This window comes from Babylonia areolata, chromosome 22 (assembly GCF_041734735.1).
Source record: "Babylonia areolata isolate BAREFJ2019XMU chromosome 22, ASM4173473v1, whole genome shotgun sequence".
NCBI classification, from domain to species: Eukaryota; Metazoa; Mollusca; class Gastropoda; order Neogastropoda; family Buccinidae; genus Babylonia; species Babylonia areolata.
The window spans coordinates 31,630,447-31,655,379 of record NC_134897.1 but is presented as its reverse complement, the minus strand read 5'-3'; the positions used below and the strand labels follow the sequence as shown (position 1 = coordinate 31,655,379).

The window sequence follows — 24,933 nt, the reverse complement described above, 5'->3', positions numbered from 1 at the left end:
TTTTCTTGTTTGTGTGCATGTGCATGAAAAGTTGAGAACATTACACATGTTGAATGCTTTGTGTGATTGTGTGATTCTCAGTCACAGATCAGAGTGATGTACTAAACAGTTACTATTTATTTTCGCCCACCTCCCTCTCCAGACTTAGCACACCACTGAACCTGCCAATGCAGTTTGCACAAAACCACCCGGAAAGCCTTTTTTTAAATTATGTTTTAAATTTTTATTATAAAAGCATTAATTCCCTCAAATAGCAAAACCATGCTATGTAAAATAAAATCCAAAAGAAAAAAAAAAGTAGCTGAGGCAGGAGTGTCATGTGATGTGAGCACTGTTTAGATTTTCTGTTCTCTAGATAGGCTTTGTGCATAATTGTGGACAGGCCTCTATAGTTAGGCCTAGTGTACATTGCTGTCATTATTGTGTGTATTGCTGTGGTTCTCTCTCTGGAAAGGCCTTGTGCACTCTTTCACAACAATACACTCAAAAAAAAGGAACCAGTGCAAAACATTAGGCAACTGGATAAGAAACTTCTGCAATATGTTCTTGGCTGACTGGAGAAGTGACCATGGCAGTATGCACAAGGACTAATGGATCAGGAAATACTGAGGTATGATCGAGGTGAAGGAACCATCACAATATGCACACTACAATAAGCACCACAATATGGAGAAACCTCTACACACTATGGGCTTCCTAAAGACAAACATGTGTTGCAAAAGGATATCTGAGCAGGTCAACAACTGTGTGGAGGACACATGTATTCAAGTATTTTTGGGAAACCAGTTCTTGTTCACAAAAAAATACACATCCAGGAGAAAAATATCTACTGACTTTGCCAATGCTCACATTGCATGACACCCGTACTTCTTGCTTCTGACAGTTCTTCAGGCTGAACTCTCATGTGGTTCCTAAGGTGGGTCTATCCATTTGTAAAAAATAAAGAAGAGTTTGATAGCATTCACAAATGACATACAATTTTAAAAACAGGACTTCTGGAGCAGCTGGACATTACATTTGAAAACAATGAACAAAGTTGGATTTTCTTGATCTGAAACCGTCACCATGACTACCAGTTGTTCCAAGTCTATTCCAGAAAGCTTCACTGACCATCAACTCATCTCTGCCACTTCAGCCAGCTAAAACCACGGGTTGAACAGAAACAAAAGGGTCAAAATTGTCCTTAAAAAAAAAGAAAAAGAAATTTAAAAAAAATCCCCCACAAAACATTTACATCAACTCTTAGTAGATTTCTCCCCAGGTCTTCCATGTTTTTGAAGGGGAGGATATACCATTTCGATCTCGCCTTAGGAAGTTTTGTGAAAAGCCAATACTCCAGAGCGATGGATGCCATTTTTATTTTCAATGTCACGGTGTGACTTTCACTTTCTATACAGATCATGTCACATGGCCAGTTACTGTAAGAAGTTGAAAAACTTTGTTGTTCATTAACTTGCTTGAAACTCAAGTGTGCTCCCAAATGCCAACCATTCCTCTTAGCACCTCCAGTTCAAAATGGGGGTGTGTGGTGGAGGGGAGAGGGGGGGAGATCAAGAACCCGAAATATGCATAAAAACCCCACGAATCATAAATGAACAGTGCCACCACTGGATGGCCAGCTTGTGCCATCCCTACATTTACAATTTCACTACAATATAGACAATCAACATAGCTTATCAAATTTTATACAGGCAGATATATGCAAACACTTCATATTTCTACAGTGATAATGCTGACAGGAGCTTTAATGTAGCCCCTCCCTTGGCTGTACAATATTCTCTTACCATGCTGCACAAAATATCCTTAATTACACAGCTCCCATGATGAATAAGTTTTCATTTTGTTATATATTTATATATAAATATATTTTTTATATTATATTACTTTTATTGCCACCAAGGCTCGATGTGATAACTGAGCATGCGAAATACAGACCCGCAATCATTTCAACTGTACCATCAGCAGTAATTCATGGAAACAGAACCACTTAAGTCTGCCTGAACTAAGGGGAAGATTTACTAATGGCTGTTGATGTTTCCATCACCTACTTTGCAAAATATTGTAGTTATGGATCTGCGGTATCTGCAGTGGTTGAATGGTCCAAAGCTGTGGCGGCAATCTCTGCAGACCTCACACTACCAAAATGATGGGTTGCTAAAGCAATAACAAATGGACTTCTTTAGCTGATATTTTCTCCCCAACAGCTATGTAACGACACTCCTGATCACTCTTAAATAATACATTTACTGAAAACAAGCTTTTAGCTGCAGTTTATATAAACACAACCTAACCAATTGAAACAATGGCGTGGGAAAGATTTGATTACATAAATTTTATGTTGAATTAAGTCAGGTTGCAACATTCAGAGTGATCAGCTGTATACTTCATCCACAAAACAAACTGTTCACAGAAACTTCTCAAAATGATTAATAAAAAAAAAGAAAAAGAAAAAAAAGGAGACTTCTTATGTCATGATAGGACTTCAGGAGGGAAGATTATGGAAATTTAATTCCAGTTGTGCAAAACTGCAGAAGTGTCATATATCAGTTACTTAACTTGGAATAAAAGACAAAAATGTATTTATGAGGGGAAAAAAGGATAAAGATGGTTTTGTTCTGCTTTCTACATTTTTCATAAAGTTAATTTTTTTTTAAAATTGCATATCTTCATTCCACAACAGTGCATAAGATATAGAAAACTGTTACAAAACTACAAAATGCTTGATGGGAGAAGTGACCATACCCTTGACATGTTCTGGGAATAAGACATACATTTGTTCACAAGTTACCATTATTGTTTGTTTTTAACCCTCTCCACAACAAAGTCCAATGTTACCTGAACACCCTTGTCATTAAAGAAAAAAAGCTGATTAACAAAAAAAAAAAAGCAAAAAAAAAGCCATCTTATGCAAGAACAACAAAAACATTTCATATTATTTATAACTTCTTCACTGGGTTCCTGGTGCCCAGAGTCTAAGTATTAAAAAAAAAAAAAGAGTAAATTATATCCAATGATCACAATTCTTTCCCATAACAGACACCCTTGAAAAGTATTTATACCCTTAAATATAACGGCATCACATTGTTCATTACAGTAAAACATCATGAGCAAATAAATCAGCACAGAGAAATCTCCCACAGCAATGAAAATCAATCAATGAACTACATGATAACAGTCAGAGCAATAAAGCCATCCAGGCTTTTTTCCATTACATGATTTTCATCACAAAGTATGCACGCATTCACAGTCATCAGACAAACCATATTTGTGAGTACAGACAATTCGTGTAAGTACCCATGGAGATTACAGAAGCATAACATCGTGGTGGAAGGGAGAAAAAGAGGAAGAGAGTCGCCACAGCGAGGATGCGATACAGTCGTTTCACAGACATGTACTCGTCAATTAGGCATGTCTACTGGAATGTATTAAATACACCTCATAGAGATACAGATATTTTCATACCAAGGATGGTCCATTTGCTCTTTGACATGAAAGTTGCAACACAAAATGATGGCAGTCCTAAGATGCATGCATGCACAGCATGATCCAGAGAACTGGTATGCATCACAATATGTGGGTCATCATGGTACACTGATATGGGAATGGTACACTTGCATCAAGAAACAGTAAACTTGTACAAAAAGAGCTGCAAGGTGAGATGTGATGTAAGAAATTAAAATAACAGCACCGCCAAACCATGTAGGTTGGAAGGGAAGGAATTACAAGTATTACTGTCAATTCTGAATTCCCAAATTTATAGGAATGAGCACTGATGGGGGTGGCATTTAAAATATTTGTACAAGGAAAAAAAGTATTATACTCCAACTGAATAGGTAAATACCTGGGGTAGTTCTTCCTTCATTTTTCATACTTTTTATTTAACAATGACGGCAGATTTCATGTCCAGCCTGGCAACAACATGGACAACAAAAAAGTCATACTGCAAGCATCAAATAAAATTTGCTGAGAACAAAAATAAGGGTTACTCACTTACTGAAAAAAATATTTTGTGATATCTATTTCTTTTGAATTCTTCTAACCCCCTTGAACACCCTGTTCTCCTTCCAGGTAATGAGTAAAAAGGTGGTGAAAGTCACCATCCAAAATGGAACTTTCCATTTTTGTGACATAAAAAAATAAAGTTCAGCCAAATGTCCTCCGCTGCACCACATACTTAACCAGTAACAGCAAAAAGCCTAATTCATGTGCAAGCGAAAGACTTGGTTTTGGGTGTTTATTTTTTTATTGCTAAAAGATTTTCCACTGCATCACATGTTTAACCAACAAACAACAAAATAATTAAATTATTTCATGCACAAATGAAAGGTTTTGGGTAGGTTTTATCTTTGTTTTTGTTGCTATTGGTTTTGTTCCTCTCTGCAATCAACTAAGATTTTCCTGTGCAAGGAATTTTTACATTATATTACAAACTGACATTCACAAAACTGGGGAAAGAAATCTTTGACACTGACAGACACTTATTGTTCCAATCAAATAAACGTTTACGGAGGAGGGGAATGGGCCAGTAAAGAGAAATGTTCAACTACGTGTCCTAAACTTGTCTGGTTGACAATAACATTTGGTACTGCTCCAAATGTTCGCTGTCATCACTATCTTGAAATATATATATATATATATATATATATATATATATATATATCCATGTGCAGCAACTGCTGAGTGACCCTGGTCCTCATGAAACAGGCTTCCCCCTGAAATTCATGGAATGCCCTGTCACCCACACTTTTAAGTACACAGGCTCTCAATACATGTCTGCTGTTGTTTTTGATAACCCTAAATATGCTCTTATAAAAACCATGATCATCACTTCATGTGTTGTGTACAGGATAAACATGCCCAGAAATATGTAAAAGATCCCTTTCTACCGCCTTCCCACTGCTTGAAGACTTCATACCCTGTAATGCATGCAGCTAACAAAACCAGGTTCAAGTGTACTGCCACAGACATCATCATTGAAACTGAAAAGGACAACAGAAGCCACACAAAACAAAAGCAAAGAACTGGGAGGGAGGGTTGAGGAACATTTACATGGAGTGCTGCAAAGATGCTATTTCTGACAGTTTACTAAAACAAATACAATGACATTTTACACTGAATATGTACAAATACATTCCATATCAAAAACACCCTGAATTAGAAACCAGAAGCTGAACACAAAAATCCACAAAAAAATGGTTACTGACATGATATATTAAGTACTTTCCACACAAACCCCATTGTATCAAAAAGCACAGGAAATTTCAATTACCTAAAAAAAAAAAATAAAAAAAAAATAAAAAAATAAATAAAAAGAAAAAAAAGAAAAGAAAAAAAACCAAAAAACAAACCCAAAAAACCATGACTTTAACATCCCTGGGATTTTTGTATCACAAAAATGTTTAGGAAAGCACAAGACGGACAAGTGCATACTAATGTGGAAAAGCGCGGCAAGCTGAAACTGAAATAAAGCCTATCACTTGACAAACTGCTTTTCTTTATCAAAACCCCAATAATTCAACACCGCATGATATCTGTATATTTGTCTTCAAAAATTCACAAAAAACAAAAACAAAAAAAAAACAAAAAAAATACTGGACTTCTCTGTATTACTATGGGTTTATCAATGAAGTATTTCAATGAGGAAATAGTAGCAGAAAATGGTGATTAACTTTGAATGCTTCCTCACAAACTATGCCAGAAGAAAAAAGGTTTTTATTCAGTGCAAGGGAATTCTACGTGAACTGTGAACTCTGGTCGCATCCACAGAACAGAGTATCATGTGTGTCTGTAACATTAAATAATATCACAAACTGAAAAAAAACCCTGCATGCATGCAAAAAGCATGCAAATTCATTAAAGAAAAAGGAAAATAGTAAAGTGATAACAAAACCCTGCATACATGCGACAAAATAAATTCATAAGAGAAAAAGGAAAATCACAATGTGATACAAAGAAAACCTGCATATATGCAATAAATAAATCAATTAAAGAAAAAGGAAAAGCACCAAGCAATAAAAAACAAACTGCACACATGCTATAAATTAATCAATAAATAAAAATCCCCAAACAAACAAATTATATCTCCTGGGCACAAAATACCAACTGCATCCCACAAAACAGGTCAAAGAAAAATGTTGCACAGTAGCATTCCACCGATACCTTTTGAACAAAGGGACAGAAAGGGACATGCTTAGTCAGGTCACATCCATCATACACTGATACATACAAAATGTAATCACAAGTAATCATTATTCTCAGCAACATGGAATACACATATAAAAATAGCCTTGGGAACTACATAAAAATGGAGCCAAATGTGAAAGAGAAAAAATCTTGGTTTCGTAAGTTGTTTTGTTTGTTCATTTGTTGTTGATGTATTTGCTACAAACTGGTACACTTCAGAATGATCAATACAAAAGAAAATGAGAGACTTGCAAGCTTGGATATAAAAACATCTGCAATCAAGACATTATTTGTTTACTTTTCAATGTTTTCCTTGAAACAAAACCTTGGTAAAATAGTCAACAGTTTACATTTCATCGGAATAAACCTAAGCTTGTACAAATACAAAAATCCAATCCCTTAAATCAAATCAACTTTTATACACATTTTCCAATGTAATGTTTATCCATAAAAACAAATTCCTGATAAATTACAAACTTTCTCCTTCTGATTAGAGGTAAACAATTTTCACACAATGTGTTCAAAGAATTTGTTTGCAGACAAACACAGCAATGAAGAATATGTCCCCCATGGCAACATGAATCTCAAGCAGCGGTGAAACGAAGAGAAGAAAAAGTATCAGCTTGGACAGTAGGAAAGATGGAATGACGACTTCACACCCCAACGCATGAAACAGTCTAGTGCGCCATATCCTGAAAAACAACAGAAACAAGCCAGTGTCACAAAGCTGTTACATCCAGATCATTTACTTTTAAAACCAAAGGAAGGATACATAAAAAAAAGAAATTAAGTTAACAACAGAAAAAGAGACATGAATTTTTATCTCGGGTGTGAAAAATGAACTCTAGACAGGCAGATACATGGACTAGCGCTAACACTTAGTAATAGGCTGAAATAAGAAATGACAGACTGAACAATACAAGGTGACTTTAATAAATAATCTGTAAGAGAATGAGGAAGACATGGCTGTACAAAATGGGTATGCAAATAAAAGTTAAAATGCACCACAACTCCCTATCCCACCCCACCCCCCATTCCCCCCCAAAATAAAATAATCAAGATTATAACTGAATAACTGAAAGGGTTATTTAAGTTATATTATTGCAATATAATGGACTGAATAACATTTCTCAAGCATATAAATGATATTGAACAGTTTCCATTCCAGCCAACATACATGTTTTCCCCAATCCTCACGAGCCATCAAGAACCTTTTGCTGCCAGCTTGGTACCATGGTGACTGTGTGTGTGTGTGTGTGTGTGTGTGTGTGTGTGTGTGTGTGTGTGTGTGTGCATGCGCGCGCATGTGCACGTGTAAATGTGTGCATGTGTGAGTGCTGATGAACACATACTATCCATTCATTATTCATACATTACAGTATAGCATGCAAATAAATGTGATTGTGCCTGCTAAGCACAAGAATATAAATCATAATTATTTCATTGTATTTGTGATCACTAACTTTTGAAATGTTACGGCTGCTAGACTCTGTTGATGCTAAGCCTAGCCAGTTGCTGACAGCAGCTAGCTAAGAATTGTGCCATGCTAGCAATGTTGTGCTTACCTGGCAGTTATGCCAGTGGTTAGGGTTCACACTGGCCACCAGCTATCGCCAGCCAGCATTTTGATTTGTGGCATGCACACAAATACGACTAATCCAAGGGACCAAACTATTCAATGAACAGCAATGTGAATCCCAATATTTTTTTCTTATGTCTGGAGGGTGCTGAAGCCGAAAGCAACTGGCTGTGTCTGACTGAAGTGTGTTGCTGTGTCAGGCTGATGGTAACTGTCCGTCAGCAACTGGCTGGGCTTAATGTGATCGTAGCTTAATCGATCTTTGCATTTAAAGCATGACAGTAACTTCCAGAGGGGCCCAAAGTAAAAGGATAAATGTATTACATTCATAAATGGACAAGAAAACAGAGCAAGACAGGCTGAGAACCTGGGGTAGGATGAGTTTTCATAAATACATTTCATATAATGCAATGAAGGAAAGAGAAATGGTTCAAACAAACATTGAACCAAACCAAGAACACACATTATGAAGACTGACAGGTGCCCCAACTAAGACAAACTCCAAACAAAAATCCAATTCCAATCAAAACAGTTACACTCACTCCGTCATCCACTCAGGTTTGCAAGGATGTGCTTATCAACAGTCATGAAATGGTGCACATAAGCAAAAGTGGAGAAAAAAAACACAACAAAAAAACAAACAAAAAAACTCAAAGCCACAAACAAATGAAAATAGAAAAACAATGAAAAATTATGTATGTACTGTATCAGTTTGAGTGCAACAACATGACCAGATTGGAATGTTCCCTTCTTGCATCTCATTCTGAAAACAAAAACAAGTCTAGTGAAAACAGTTTTAAACAAGAGATAAAGAGGAGAAAGGGATGGCCAAGCAGAAGACAAAACAAATTCATTTAGCAACAACAAAACAAGTTTCAGAAACTTCAAAAGTGGAAAAGGAACCAAGACACTACAATCCCACATCATTGCAGTAATCAGAACAAAACATCATCCTCATGCTCACACCGCCACAGTGAAAAGGAACCAAGATGTTGAAACCCCACATCTTCACCCCGCAGCTGGTCATGCCGAACTACCTTCAGAAAATATCGTCATCATCATCATCATCCCCAGGCCACTCCTCAACGTCATCCATAGGCTCCTCCGTGCCGTCAAGCAATGGCGACTTCTGGGGGACAGACGACAATGACTTTGTGGGGTCATGTGGTGACTGGGTTTCCTCAAGGTCCATCTGAACAGTGGATGTCTTCCGGTCTTTCATGTCGTTTTCCTCCTCCATTTCACTTCTTGCCCCAGTGGTGGTGCTAACTTGTGTCCTCTGGTCTCTCACATAGTTTTTCTCCACCTCTGTACTTCTGGCTCCAGTGGTGGTGCTCACGTGGGCTCTCTGGCTTCTCATGTCGTTTTCCTCCACCACTTCGTCACTTCTAGCAGGCGTGGTGGTGCTCACTTCTTCACCCAGCACCTGTTCAGGTGTGGTGGACTTGCCAATTTTCCCTTGGTCTGGAGGGACTTCAGGTAAGTGATTCAGCACCTTCTGTACCATTTGGCCCAGGGAGTTGTGTTGCCCTGTCGTCTCAGTATCTAAGTCTTGCATTTCCTTGTGGTCAAAAGAGCAAATTTGGGCACTGACAAAACTGAAAATGTTTTGCTTGGAAATACTGAATGAAAGGATGGAGGGACAAAACTGTATGCAGCTGTGGTGGAAAATGGATGTTGAGAGAAAGAGAGGTCTTTGGAATGTTTCTAGTAATGCATTTCAATTGTATCATAAAAGTTAGAGCGATTATAACAGAGATAATTTGTGAGTGAAGTCTATCTTTAGAAGTTCACTGTGACTATATTTAAATAAGCTAAGTTATGAAATTCACAGTGCCGAAAAAATTAGAGACTAGAAAAAAGGGCAAAATACTTGGCAATCATTTGATTTTACGTCTGATTTTGCATTTTTTCTCATTTCAATGGGGAAATCTATGGAGAGATCCACTCCTTCATGACTATCTCCTGAAGCATTCAGTGAAATAAGAGTCAAAGTGACCAATTATGTAACAAAATTATAGTATCCCTATACATCATGTCGGATACCTGGGTGTAAAATTTTGGTTATATCTAAGTTTTCTTTTTGTTTTTATTCTTTCTAACATTGTTAAGGATATTTAACCTATAAAAAAAACTTGAAGTCATTGTTACACTTTAAAGATACAAACATTAGTCAGGTAACACTTCCATCTGCAGCTTATAATTACAAAGACACCGAACACACCCACACGCTCACTCACACACATATCTAATGTGATTTGATTTGAAATGGATACTTGTACAGTGCCTGTCCTTGGTCGGAGACCAAGCTCAAAGCTTTTACAAACTTGGGGTCATTTGCATAACAGTCTGCCTACCTGGGTAGAGCCGACTGACGGCTGCCATTGGGCGCTGCTCATCAGTTGTTTCCTGTGTCATTCAGATTTCAGGCACACACACACACTCAGGCATATACCATTTTACATGTATGACCGTTTTGTTCATTTACCCATCCATATAGGCAGCCGAACACGGTTTTCAGGGGTGTGCATGCTGGGTATGTTCTTGTTCCCATAACCCACCGAACACTGACATGGATTAAAGGATCTTTAACGGGTGTATCTGATCTTCTGCATGCGTATACACACGAAGGGAGTTCAGGCACGAGCAGGTCTGCACATATGTTGACCTGAGAGATCAGAAAAATCTTTCCTTTACCCAACATGTGCCGTTACTGAGCTTCGAACCCTGGACCCTCAGATTGAAAGTCCAATGCTTTAACCACTCAGCTATATATTTTATATATATATATATATATAGCATCCGGTTCTGATCAGTATTAGCCTAGCTTGGCCAATACTGTTTATATAAAAGGGTTGGGAGCAAAGATATTTGCTCAGCAATCCTCATTCATGCACTGGCATAGAAACGTTGGTTACAACCAATATCACTGTGACTTTTTCACTTGTGACTTTTTTTTCAAAGTTTGTTTCTTGTAGCAGATGGAAAGATGAAAAAATGATAAAATATTATATAAGCAGGTTTATCCCAGTATATTAGGGTATAACCTCACTGACCTGGACATGTTATCATTAAAAAAAAAAAAGAACAAAAAAAAAAAAAAGAACTGGTTTTCAAGTTTGAAAAACCGGAACACTAATGGCAGTTAAGCTGTTGTTTCTTCCCAAATGCTATGAGAACAAAGTGCGAGTTAGTGCAGTAACCTCTCCCTTTTCCACCAACCCCCACCTCCACTTTCCCCCTGAAAAAATCAACATAACTATCGACTGGCGAAACAACTTGGACTGTACCATGTTTGCACTGAAAGAGAGTAAAACTGATTCATGGGACAAGGCAGACAAAAGACACATAGTGTGATGAAACATGAATATATGGACAAAAGAAAACTGCTTGTTTACCTCCAGGTCATCACGTCCCCCAAAGATCCTGTCTTCATCCATTTTGCCATCCACGTCGAGTTTGTCAAGGGGCGGTCTTTCTTCCACGTTGCCATCCACATCCACTTGGTCGTTCTGCACCATGTGACTGTCCGGACCCTCAGGGTCCTCCCTGTTGACATCGGCCTCCAGGTTATTGGCAGGCTGCTCCTGATTCTTGCTCAGCTCCTGCAGCTGGTTGTGGAAGTTGTCCTCCATGCTGTCCAGACCCCCTGCCCCCTCGTTGGCCTTGGCCTGCTTGTCCATGTCATCCTCAGGCAGGTCCATGCGATCACCATCATCACCCACGTCCTCCTGGGCAGGGGCCGCATTCAGGTCCTGCAGTGGCTGGTTGGCATTGTGGGCCACAGCTGCTTCCTCTCCCCCATCCACCTGGGGGATATTCTGGGCCACTATCTCCTGCTCCCCTCCTTTGTCCTGCTCTCTTGGCTCCTCCCCTTTTCCTGGCAACTGGGGGACAACGGTCTGGGGACTGTTGGAGTCTGCACTCTGTGGGGGCTGGTTGAGGACGCCGATGAGCTGCTGCTGCTCTTTCCCTCCTTCCTCCTGACCAGTCACTGCCTGGCCCTGGGCATCTGGCTGCTGCTGCATCTGAACCACACTGGGGTCCTGGCCCATGTTGGGGCTCTGGCCCAAGTTCATGTTGAGGATGTGACCCATGCTGGGTTTCTGAGCAGTGTCTGGGGTCTGACCCACATTAAAAGTCTGGTCCATGCCAGGGTTCTGACCCATGTTAGGGTCCCGAGCTGTGTCTTGGGTCTGACCCATGTCAGGGTTCTGTCCACCAGCAGGACTTTCACCTGTGTTGGGGTTCTGACCCATGCCAGGGTTCTGACCCATGTTTGTGTCCTGACCCATGCCGGGGTTCTGACCCATGTTTGTGTCCTGACCCATGCCGGGGTTCTGACCCATGTTTGTGTCCTGACCCATGCCAGGGTTCTGACCCATGTTTGTGTCCTGACCCATGCCGGGGTTCTGACCCATGTTAGGATTGACACCCACATTGTAGTTCTGACCCTGTTGTGGACCAGCTTGTCCTGCAGTCTGTTGCTCATTACCTGAACAGACATAAAAAGAACAGGTGAAAAGTGTGAAGTGCACTACACTGTATACACTGTCAAACATCAGGAAACATACACCTCTGATGTGTGCAATAGCCATGTGGTTAGAACTTAACCCTCTTTCAACATTTAAGTCTGGTAGTGGCTTGCAGTGTAACATCCAAATGTGCTTGGTACCACTAGCTAAACATATCCTTACTATGGGCACAGCCATTGTTGTTTACATAATCGAGAATCTCCCAAAATTCACAGCCTCGTTTCTGGCACTTCCTGCCAGGCATTTTGCACTTTTCAGAATCCGATTTGCTTAAATTTTGACAAAACTGTGAATTCTTAAAGTTGCATGACGAGTTTGATCATTGCAAAGAGCTTTAGCGTAATCTGAATGACAATTCTAAAGATGACTTTGAACCGTTTTAATGATTTTTGCGTGATAATCTTGTAAAAATTGATCGAACTGATTGACCAAGATATCAACTGACCGAGTTTTGCCTACAATGAGGGTGAAGTTGGTACTTGAATGTGAACTGATCGCCGGACTTCTGAAATCGATACTGCCAGTGAGTCAGTCTTGATTTCACTGATATTTATTGGCGTTCTGCATGATCATCGATACTGCCAGTGAGTCAGTCTTGATTTCACTGATATTTATTGGCGTTCTGCATGATCTTCCTTACTGTGCTAGCTCACTGGAATATATTACTGATTTGGTTAAGTTTTGCCAAAGTTTTGAAGTTTCAAAGTTGTAAGATGAGTCTGATGACTGTCGAAATTCGTAGCATAATCCAAATGACTATTCTGAAGATGATTTCTGCGTGAGAATTTTGTAAAAGCCAACTGTATTATGTGACCTAGACATCCACTGACTGAGTTTCACCGATATTGAGAGTGTAGTTGTTACTTGAGCGTGAATCGATCGCCGGACTTCTAAAATTGTGAATCGACTGCCGGACCTCTGAAATCATGAATCGATCGCCAGACCATCAGAATAGATACTGTCAGTCGTTGATTGCACTGATACTTATTGCTGTTCTGCACGATCTTCCTGATTTTGCTAGTTCAGTGGATTATATTTTTTCTTTTCATTATGGAGAAATTACACGTGAGGCAGGTTTGTTGTTTGTTTTTGTTTGCTGTTATTTTTCTCCACACCATCATAGGAAAACACATCATCCCTCAAAATGAAAAGAACACAAAAATGAGCATGTTCATTGTCGCAATTCAAGTGGAGTAAGAAAGAGAATAAAAAGAGGATGTGTTAGAAGACACTGCAGATCAGACAAACTTATTCCAAAGAAAATCATACAGTAATTAAAATAATTGTTTTCAAAGTTGACCATCAAATTTGACACTTTTATTTTTTTTATGTGTGTAAATACTAAGCAACATGAGCCTGGAAACTAAAACTCTTTTGCAACTTTAATATGTGTAGAATGCAGGAAAAATAAACCTGTGCAACTAAAGAAGGTGATTATATTTTTAATCGAAGTTTTTGATTACCCACTATCGAAAATCGCAAAAGTTATTCCCCTTGACATGGGATTTCACGGGTGATTTGTGCTGGGTGACCTGGGAGAAAGAGGGTTAAAAGCGTTGGACTTCCAGTCTGTGGCTCTTGGGTTTGATTCCCATTTGTTGCACCTGTTGGGTTGAGGGTGGAGCTTGGTTTTTAAATATCGCATGGAATTTGTGGTTCAAGCTCACAGGCAAAGGTTCATTGTAGTATGCTTTATGTTATCACTGTGCAGATCGTCGTTTCTTTGACATGTATTTTTTAAAACAACACAGCCAAGTAAGTTTAGCCTCAACCAATAGTATTCCTAATAGCTGAAAGAGAAGAAATTGTAAACAGAGCACTGACAGGCTGAGGCTGATCATGAATCATAAATGAAAAGTCTTATTGTCCATCAATTCTGCGCCACAAACATCACAGACCAGTTATCCCCCTTTCATGCCAAAAGTTCACTCTCACTATGTGTTCATCTTTGTTTTCATTCTTATCAAATTAGATCACAGCTAAAACCTGCTATCTCAGCACAAGCATTCTTATTTTGATCCTAGCATTTTGAAGCTTGATGGACCATGCTATGCTCACAACATATTCTGGCAGGTCTGCTTGAAGTGAAATGCCATACCACAAAGGTCTTTATATAAAAATGTACCAACTAATGACATTTCAAAACTTACTTTTAACTTTGTGCTCGTAATCTATCAAAGCTTTCTTGAAATGACAAAAACTGAAGTAAAAATTCCTTTCATCAATATTACATATTTCTAAACAATTTCTAAACCAAACATACACATCACAGGCACATGCAGTGTAAATAATGATGAACTCCACATCATAAGCCAATATGTTTATTCAGACGGTTGTTTGTGAAAATTATACACTATGATTATTGGACTCTGTCTTAAAGAAAACTTCAAAACTCTCCAGCAGGCATTTCTTCAACTACTGGTTGTGCACAGTTTCATTTTTGATGAAATGCAAGACCACCAGTCTCTGTATTTTGCTACGAAAAGAAATAAATCAAAATTAAAAAAAATTTAAAAAAAGTTTCCAAACACTTGGTCTGCACATGACTTTTCCAAGGTCTGACAAATGACAGAGTCAGCTGAGATAAATGAGCCTGCTTACACTGGGATACAAACCCTATTCACACACTCACTTTTGCTGCATCTGATACTGTTCAATGAATGTGCCACACAGCAGCTGAAACTAGCCACCGGTAACAGAAATAATCTTTCTTTTTTTCTAAGGTGGCTGATGAGCCATGATTACACATCCTGATATCAATAAGCACCAAAAGAAATGCAGACAACTGCACTGTTGGTCCAACAAAGCAAGAGCTGGAGATCCAAGCAGAATTGGCACTTGTTCACATACAAACACAAACTCCCCATGCATGATGAATGAACTTGATGGGATGCAGGCACAAACCACAATTATTTACCTTGAGGGTAGGCCTGAAGATTCCCTTGAGGCACTTGAGGCTGTACTGGTGGGGGGTCGGTAGCGCTGGAGAAAAAAAAAAGGCAAAAAAAAAAGAGGCAAGATCAAACTGGGTGTGAGCAGCCCCTTCCTCTCAGCTCCTCTACTGCTTCCCATGCACCAAAATTGCGATTTATATAACGCACATGCAAACACCACTGTTCCCCAATCAAAGTATATCATCACACAGTCTACATGTGTCCTGGTTATTCTCATATTCTTTTATCATTAAAGCATACACTGCTGTCATTCTCTCTACATTCCCCCCTTTTTTTTTTGGCATTGAGTTCCATTCCATTCCAGTGTGCTCTCATCCGACCCATTTTACTTCAGTTATCCTATTCTAACTCACTCTCTCTGGGTCTCTCCTTGCTCTGTTAGTCTGTCTGTCTGTATCACAAAGAATACAATGTACTCCGCAAGAATAACATTTGCTGTAAAAATTCAATTTCTGTTCATACCCTATCCAGCTGTAAGAGTCACCTTGAGGCTGAAAACATGCAGAAACAACAAGCACAAATGTCAACATAATCAAAAAGGCTGGACTAAAAAAACAAAACACAAAAATTCTGAAAATTTCCTCAACCAGAATAAAAATCAAACGAAGATGAAATTTGCCTCAACAAACATAATAATCAAATGAAAAATATTTACTTCTTTCCAGTACTGAAAATTTGGATTCAGGCAGAACAAAAGAGGAAAGGGGACTTCATGAATCATCTGTAAGGTATACATGATATCATGTAAATCCCAGCAGTCAATCAAGACAACGCGAAACTCTACACATGGCTAACACAATGCAGACTCTTCACTTTTCAAGAGTAAAAATGAGAAAATGGCCAAAATTAGCAAGAAATGAGTGACCTTTAAGCAGTTTTCACATCATGACAGTCTTTTTCCTATCATAGCCCGTGACAGCAATTCCTTCAGTCTTGAATGGATCTGGCAGATCAGGAGTTCCATCCATTTTGCCAGAGGTGTGTCACATATGACTAAACTTCAGGTACGAGGTCTGTGAATATGTAATTGTTGTGCATGAAATAAATTTTCATTGTTTTCTTTTAGCATTCTTGCAAAGTTAGCAGACAATTTCATTATCTTCAATGCCAGCATAACCAGACACCCATGCCAGAGCAATATATTACTGTTAATCATTATTTTGAAGAGAAAATAGGAGTCCCAGGTACTGACCTGAAAGCCAATTCTCATTGCCGATCAATTACAGTTTCAGAAAACTAGTGTGTTCATTCCTATACAGCTGACCAGTTAAAATAGTCATCGGTCGGGCATTAATAAGATCTGTGTGCCAGGGCTACAGACATAAGAATTTCTGTTTGGAAAAAAAAAAATCCTGTCAAAACCACCAGGAGATGAGAAGCAACATCAAGTATTCAGTTTTCAGAAATATGTAACTGCATATCCCTGGATTAAGCTTGCCATCAATCTGCAGATGTATAATCACACAAAACATACCTTGTTACAAAAAAATTAGCGAGAGAGAAAGTGAGAGAGAGCTAGATGAAAAGAGGGGAAAGGATGAGATGGAGAGAAGGGAGGGGAATGAAAATATACATTAAAATGAAAATTTAAATAGATCATTCATATAACCACCACCCAGAAAGATCTCGTGGAATAATAAATCATGTTTCCAGGAATATGATAAAACATTAAACGTGGACTTATTAATTGCAAATATAAATTCAAACTTATCCATACAGTAACCACCAGATGAACCAGACAATGAGCTGCTGATGTGACACAAGCCAAATAAAAAAAAATTAAAAAAAAAACCCCATGGGGAGAAGGAGGCAGGTGTGGAAGACAACTGACCTCATCAGCATATCGCTGACCATGTTTAGAACATCAGCATGTTGGAAGGAGAATGCAGAGATCACTTTGGACTTGCCCACAGTGTCCAAAACAACCTTCATGATCTCCCTCACCACATTTCTGCATGAGCTGAAACACCAGGAACTGGTTATAATCTCTTTTCTCTAATGTCACCCACACACACACACAAAGACACACACACACAAAGATTTTAAATCAGGGAAACCCTAAAACAGGTGTGCATATGCATAGACACATTCACACACTCAGTAAATTTACAATAATAAAATTAGCAACAATAACAAACTAACAAGCAAATGATCAACAAAACAAAACAAAAAAGCTACAGCCTTATTAACTGAGAAGAACAGACATCAAAACACACAAACAATATTACGAAACAAAGAATATATTATATCACAACCTAACCATAACCTTTTATAAAGATGGCAACCAATGTTCATGTTTCAAGAGAGAGGAACTCAATGAAAAGCAACAAATTTCAATGAGCACGACTTTTAAGCTTTCCTTCTTTCTAGCAGTATTGATTCTGATGGTTTTCCAAGGCAGGATTAAACAACCTTCACAGTTCATGCAACATGTGGTTATTGCCCTGGTTAACGTATTGACTAAGTAACAGCTGTGCATTAAAGTTTTATACTGTGGGTCCCATTGACCCTTAGAATCCAAGAGCTCATCTTGACGTAACCAAACAAATGAATTTTCAGGTCTAAGCCACACTTCATGCATATATTCTAAACAAAACTGGTTTTGTGACATTAAAATTATGTATCATAGCATGCAAAAACCTGGTTTCAGTAGGAATTTATCATTTTTGACATTATGCACTTTCAGAAAGTTTGAAAATCACAGATTAACATACAAAAAAAAACAAAAACAAAAAAAACAAAAAAAAAAAAAACCCAAACAGAACTGAGCTATCATAGTAGTTGTTTAAAAAAAAAATTTTTTTTTTTCAAAGCTGGGATGCCCGAAAAGAACAAATGAGAAATAAGCTCATGAAAAAAACTTATATTTTTGCCTGCTTGTAACTTTAGAACAAGAATTATCTTGAACATGTAAGAGGTGTCAAAAGATTCAGAAGTAAACTATAATATGTACAAATAAAGTGTAAATTTCAATATGAAAAAATCAAGGGGAAAATTCATACTTTCTTTCTGCACTTAAACGAAGTCAAGAATGGACAAGTGGAGGAGTGATGACATGTCATTCCACTTGAGAGCAGAGTTCAGTTAAATTAATTAAGGAGGCATCACAGCGTTCAGACAAATCCATATATGCTACACCACATCTGCTAAGCAGATGCCTGACCAGCAGCATAACTCAACACACTAAGTCAGGCCTTGAGCCAGTTGAGGGAAATAAAAATGAAAAAGAAAAAAAAAAGGATACATAAACAAATAGATACATCATCAAATTAATGAATAAATAAATCAGAATGAATAAGTATATAAATCTATATAAATTTTTTTTAAAGTTTGCAAACAGATAAAGAAATAAAATGAAATCTAAAAAAACAAACAAACAAACAAACAAACAAAAAAACCCAAGAGAGCAGTCAATGGTGACAGTGAATGAGAGATAAAGGCTGCATTTGTGTTTGAACACAAAAATATTTCTGGTAATGCTGATAAATCTTTTAACTTCAATTTAGATCCCAGATCAAAATCTTGGATATATCATATAAAAATATATGCAGTTTATAGCTTCAGATTTTAATGATCCAAGGTACTCAATAACAGATGTACACCAATAACCTTTTCAATTTTCGTGCTGCAAGAACTAAGAAGCTACACATTCCTATGCAGTCAGTTTTCACTCTATCTTGCTTGAGGGAAGAAAAGGGGGATTGGAGGGAGTGGGGATGCTTTTAGCAAAATCCTATGTCTTTTCCCCCCTCCCTCCTTGTTCACAGAATCTAGCCTTTTATCAACAACATTTTTTGTGACCTAAATCACATGAAGTGCTTGATGTACACTATCAAACAAACTTGTTGCACAAAAATCATACCTTTTATCACACACAACCTCCTTTTGCTGCTCCTGAACCAGCTTGTTTCTCAACTCGTTTAACTCTGCTGCAAATACACACACACACACACAATGACACCTGTACTGTTCAAATATATACTGTCAATGTAAAAGATGTACCATTATTCAAACACACAATCTACATGTAATAATGTACCAAAGGCTGCACCCCCACCCCCACCCACCACAGCCACCACCCCCCACCCCACCCCCTCAAAAAGAAAAGAAAACTGAAATGAACAGTGATGTGAAAACACCAAAATCTATCTGCAATCTTGATCAAATGGACAATTAATGAAAAAGCCCTTAAGCTTTTGGTTCATCCATAAAATGAAAATAATCTGTTACAGTTGATCTATGCACAAGAGCAATGGTCTTCAACATTTAACTTCAGCTGTTCAATGATTCAGGTACCAGATTTTTTTCTGTGTGAAATTCAGGCTGCTCTCTACCAGGAGAGCATGCCACTACAGGCAGTGCCACCATTTTTTTCTTTTATCTTATTTTCTTCTGTATGCAAACTGTGTATTTGTTTCACCATCACTGTATCAGAGTGAATCTTTTCTTAAGATGTTTGCCAGGGACAACCCTTTTATTGCTGTGGGTTCTTTTATGTGCACTAAGTGCATGCTGCAGACAGAACCTTGGTTTATCATTTCATTTATATGGTTAGCGTCCAGATCACCACTCAAGGTCTAGAGGTGGGAAGAAATATATTGTCGAGTGTGAGATCCGATCCAAAAACCTCAGATTCTCTCACATCCTAGGTAGATATTTTATCGCAAGGCAACCATTCCACAATTGTGATCTACATTTAAGAACAATTATCACAGCCTTTCTGTTCTGCATCGATGGCATGTCAGTGCACCAAATGAACTGTGACAGATTTTCAAATCATCCCAAAACTATTGCTTTGATGATGCGTAAAATAACAAACAAACAAAAAAATAACTGTGAAGGCTGACTGGCTATACTCCTTACTTGGTGGATATGGCTAATATTAATATTTTTGAAGCATCTGACTGAAGCTAAAAGTAGAAATACAACAAAAACTTTCAGTTATAACCTATATCATGTATATTTATTTCTATGAAAACATGTTCTACTTCTAGTTATACTGATAACATACTAATACCTTCCTGTAAAATAATTAATGCATTTATACAGAAATTGAAAGAACCAATTACCAAGAACAGATTCTTTCTCATCTGCCAGATGTGCGATATCACTCTGGGCATGGCTCTGCACATGCAAAGTCAAATATGTTATTTAAACAAAATACATCCATCAAACATATCAAAGCTTTCTATATCTGATTCACATTTGTCTAGAATTTGTTTCATTTGAATATTGGGTATGAAAATAAAAAGTTTTAACAGACTAGATGACACCACCATCTCATTTAACTTTAAGATAGTGAAACTTCAGTTCTCTCTCTTTTTCATTCTTTCAAGAAATTCTACTGATCAAGCTTGGGTTCAAGAAATGAGCTTAACAGACACCATTCAAATGTTCAACAATGCGCAAAATAAAATAAAAAAGTTAAAAAGATGTGGGTTTTTTTCAATTTAAAAATGAGTTAATAACCAATTAGTAATTTTGCATGTCACGTCCAAACAAGCACCTATAATGCTTACTTGTTTATTGTTAATGGATTTAATTGGCAATCAAGCATTTTGAAAAGATTCAGCATCCCAAGTTCTGACCCTGTTCAGTGTAGATTTTTCATTAGACTCAGTCCCATACAATTCTGATCTATTATAAAAATCATTAAAAACAAAACAAAAAAGTAAAAGATTTGGTGGGGTCATTGGCAATATCCACATTTCTTCCCTTTCACTCCTCTGGATGGCTAACAATGGTAACACTTTTAAAAATCTCCTAGAACAGGTAAATAGTATCAGCAAATTGAAATTAATTCATGATGAATGATAAAAAAAAAAAATAATAATAATAATAAAAATTTGCAACTATTACTCCTGAACAAGTTTACTGGCAACTGGAATCTATACTTTTTTTTTGTTAGACTGGGACAAAAAAAAAAAAAAAAAAAAGCCAGAAGACTTCTCAACATCCCAAAATATACTGAACTGAACTCTGTGTGACTGAGTAGTGAACATCCACGCCTTGTTGTGAACACTACTCATTCCATCTTGAGGAGAAAAATTGTGGATATTGCCGGGTTATCTTTCATGTGTGTTTTTTGTTTTGTTTGTTTTTGTTTGTTTTTTGTGTGCTTAGTATGTGTTTTAATCGTGCGCACACTTGATCAGATAGAACATGTGATTATAATAAATGATATTAGTTCTTTTTCTTATTTTGATTTCTCAATGATATTAGTCCTCTTTTACTTTAAACAGCATTGCAAAGTTGGTCACTTACCTGTAACTAACCCGTGGCACGTACTTACCTTGGCCTCTTGTAATTGCGTGTTCATATCCTGAAGTGCGCTTGACAGCATGGAAACTTTGTTGTCTTTCTCCGTTGCACTGGCCTGGAGTCTGGCAACCATAGACTGATATTCAGCACCCTGGGAGCTTAAATCTGATGCCCGTTTCTCCACTGCAAGGTGCTTGTCAGAAACAGACCGAAAATCAACTTGCAAGCTTTCGAACTGGTTCGTCAGCTCTGAATTTTTACTCGAAACAGACCAGTAGTTGAACGCAAGAATGCACATTGCAATGAGCAGTCCAACAACCAAGAAAGGAGGAGACCTGCTTGTCGGTCGCATGTTGCCCCGTCCGTTGCCACTCATCGTCAACAAGCGATAGACTTGTAGAGTTTTTGTCGACAACTAACGTTGACACACCAACAACTCGAAGCGTAACTGAACAACGATCGATACACATACACGTCGTCTGCCTGATAACGTTCAGTCGCGTTTTCGACGAGATAGGTGTAATGACGACGGGAGGGAGGAGGGGCGGGGGAAACAAAATGTTGGATCGGTTTGAAGATTGGAAGATCGCAGAAAATTGATGAGTTTCCAAGTTTTCGGTGATGGCTAAAACTTCATTTCCCGCTGAACACCCACCCACCTCCCTTCATCCCCTCCCCTTTCCCCATCTAATATTATTTAAAGGAGAAAGACATTAAAATTGAAGACAATTACTTCTACTGACTACTACTACTGCTACTACTGGTACTAACACACACACACACACACACACACACACACACACACACACACACACACGGAGAGAGAGAGAGAGAGAGAGAGAGAGAGAGAGAGAGAGAGAGAGAGAGATTTAAAAGAAAGCTTCGTCTTCTGCACATATCACACTGAGTATCCTTCATTTGTAGTTTTATCCGGGCATAGACACTATATATACATATCTCATTCTAGTGTCTATGATCCGGCATTGACGGATCTGGTTTCGATTTTTCCATGTGGCGGCTTAACTGATACTGACTCATCAAAAGAATGTAGGCCTATTGCAGTGAAGGCCAAGTATCGTAGCCAATCCATGAAGTTCAACTGAAAACTGATTCTAACCTAATGTTGACAGCATGTAGTTGTCAGATTTGTAACAACAAGCACTCCACTGAGCATTTTCATTCGCACAGCGACGGATTGCCAGATAAATACAAGCTTATTAGAGGCTGGCTCAGTGCCAGAACCCCCTCCGGGGCCCCTCCCTCAGCTCTCCCGGCCCCTGCCAGGCCCGCAGTCATTCTATCCTTACACTGACCCCCTCCCGCCCCCTCCCACACACACACTGGCACACACACCCACATCCCTCACACCCCCTCCCCCTAACCTCCACTTCCCATCCATGTCTACCCAACATTTTTTTAAGGAGTGGCCGCGATTTGTAATTGTATTGTATTATATTTCACTTTTTTGTCACAACATATTTCTGTGTGTGAAATTCAGGCTGCTCTCCCCCGCAGGGAGAGAGCGTCGTTACACCACAGCGACACCCATTTTTGTTGCATTTCTTCACTGAGTCCTGCGTGCAGTTTTATTTGTTTTTCCTATCGAAGTCAGGTGGATTTTTCTACAGAATTTTGCCAGGAACAACCCTTTTGTTGCCGTGGGTTCTTTTACGTGCGCTAAATGCATGCTGCACACGGGACCTCGGTTTATCGTCTCATCCGAATGACTAGTGTCCAGACCACCCCTCAAGGTCTAGTGGAGGGGGAGAAAATATCGGCAGCTGAGCCGTGATTCGAACCAGGGCGCTCAGATTCTCTCGCTTCCTAGGCGGACGCGTTACCTCTAGGCCATCACTCCACATCTGTGGGCCTGGTAGGGCTCAGCGTTCTATAGCTTACAAGGACGACAGGCAGCTGTCGGTAGCATGTTAGCAGTTCCACATGATACAGCTACAACTGAGTGAAGAAGAAGAAGAAGAAGAAGAAGAAAATAAAAAAAGAAGAAAACCCAAACAACAACAACATGTGATTGTAGCTGCTCAACTTGAAAAAGAAGCGTCAGTCTAACACGGGTTTCAACCAAAAGAAAAATGCATTGCCACGTAAGATCCACAGCTGCGGGGCATTCATTTGCACACTTTCTGATTTTTAATTTGAAGCGATACCGATCGACTGATGGCAGAGGTTCACATGACTCAATATACAACGCCGCATTTTATAACTTGATGCAGCCGAGGAAAGGTCTCAATTACATGGTTCAGTTGACAGCGGCCGCACCCCAGCCGGGCTCAACAAGAAGTGATGGGGGTCGGGGGTGGGGGTGGGGAGTTGGGGCAAAACTTAAGCACTGATGATGTGAACGAGGTCTATTGTAGGGAGTTACACACACAGATACACACACACGCGCGCGCGCGCGCATACACGCACACACCCTCCTGTCACACACCTTCGCTGCACGGTACAACGGCAGTTAAAGCGAGCAACCCGAGCGCTTTCTAGAATCATTTACCTGCCTTCCAGTCAAGATTACTTATGAGTTTGATTTAACGATTTCATTTGAATGCCCTTAGAACATTTTTTTTTTAAACAAAATAAACATAAAGTGTTCATGCGGAAAAAAGAGATCATATCTATTATAACTGTACTTGCCCAGTGTCCAAGAACAAGATAAATGGTCTTTCAAAAATCTACAGACCAGTTGTCAACATACACGTAGATATATCTACATTTGTCCGTAGATGTTTTGAATATTCACCGACAAATTTGTAATTAATGTTTGAATCTTACAATTGGTATCTTACATTTGACTGACCCATGTTTTTGTTGTTATGAGCATGCTTTAAACCACAGAAACACACACACACACACACACACACAGAGAGAGAGAGAGAGAGAGAGAACAACTGAGAAGGAGAGAGAGAAAGACAGAGAGAGGACAGGAGAGGAGAGGAGAGAGAGAGAGAGAAGATCTAAGCAGGGAAGTGAAAAAAACAAACGTACTTTGGTGTTTACTTCAGACCTACGCATTATTCCATCTGCTGAAGAACGTATTGTTCCACCTGCTACGTATTATTCCATCTGCTGAAGAAAATGCATGAAACAGTCTTACCTCGGAAAAGAGGAATTTCGTCTTGGATTCTTGTCTCGGGACACATCCTACAAGTTCTGATGTACAGTCCAACTTCTATCGGTTTTTAAGAGAAGGCAGATCATATCCCGTTTTCTCGATATATGATGTTTTGAAGTTCTGGCGATGTCATCACTGCATATTTTATATTTGTCATCGTGTATTATCAATTTATTCTTCATTTTACGTTCAGATAATGCGTAGTGTGGGTGGGTGTGCCTGTGTCACGGTGTGTGTGTGTGTGTGTGTTTGGGCATTGAGTGTTGTATTTAAATCTCAGGCTGTGCCTAGTTT

General features: G+C 38.7%; 1 protein-coding gene across 1 annotated transcript; it reads right to left on the bottom strand.

Annotated features, from left to right (window-relative positions):
* Positions 1-372: 372 nt before the first annotated feature.
* LOC143296880 (uncharacterized) lies at positions 373-21,959 on the bottom strand. The gene is made up of 7 exons (XM_076608861.1): positions 21,544-21,959; positions 20,321-20,375; positions 19,114-19,180; positions 17,083-17,211; positions 15,215-15,279; positions 11,161-12,257; positions 373-6,875 (listed from the first exon to the last, which is right to left on the bottom strand). The coding sequence occupies exons 1-7, from the start codon at positions 21,886-21,888 to the stop codon at positions 6,861-6,863; spliced, it is 1,773 nt and encodes a 590-aa protein (XP_076464976.1). The 5' UTR covers positions 21,889-21,959; the 3' UTR covers positions 373-6,860.
* Positions 21,960-24,933: the final 2,974 nt, after the last annotated feature.

What these genes read in the sequence shown, in the direction of transcription:
- LOC143296880 (XM_076608861.1), bottom strand. Translation starts at nt 21,888, where the DNA reads ATGAGTGGCAACGGACGGGGCAACATGCGACCGACAAGCAGGTCTCCT. An exon ending in GAGGTTGTGTGTGATAAAAG is followed by an intron (nt 17,212 to 19,113) that starts GTATGATTTTTG and finishes CTGGTGTTTCAG; the next exon opens with CTCATGCAGAAATGTGGTGA. An exon ending in GTCAGCGATATGCTGATGAG is followed by an intron (nt 15,280 to 17,082) that starts GTCAGTTGTCTT and finishes TTTTTTCTCCAG; the next exon opens with CGCTACCGACCCCCCACCAG.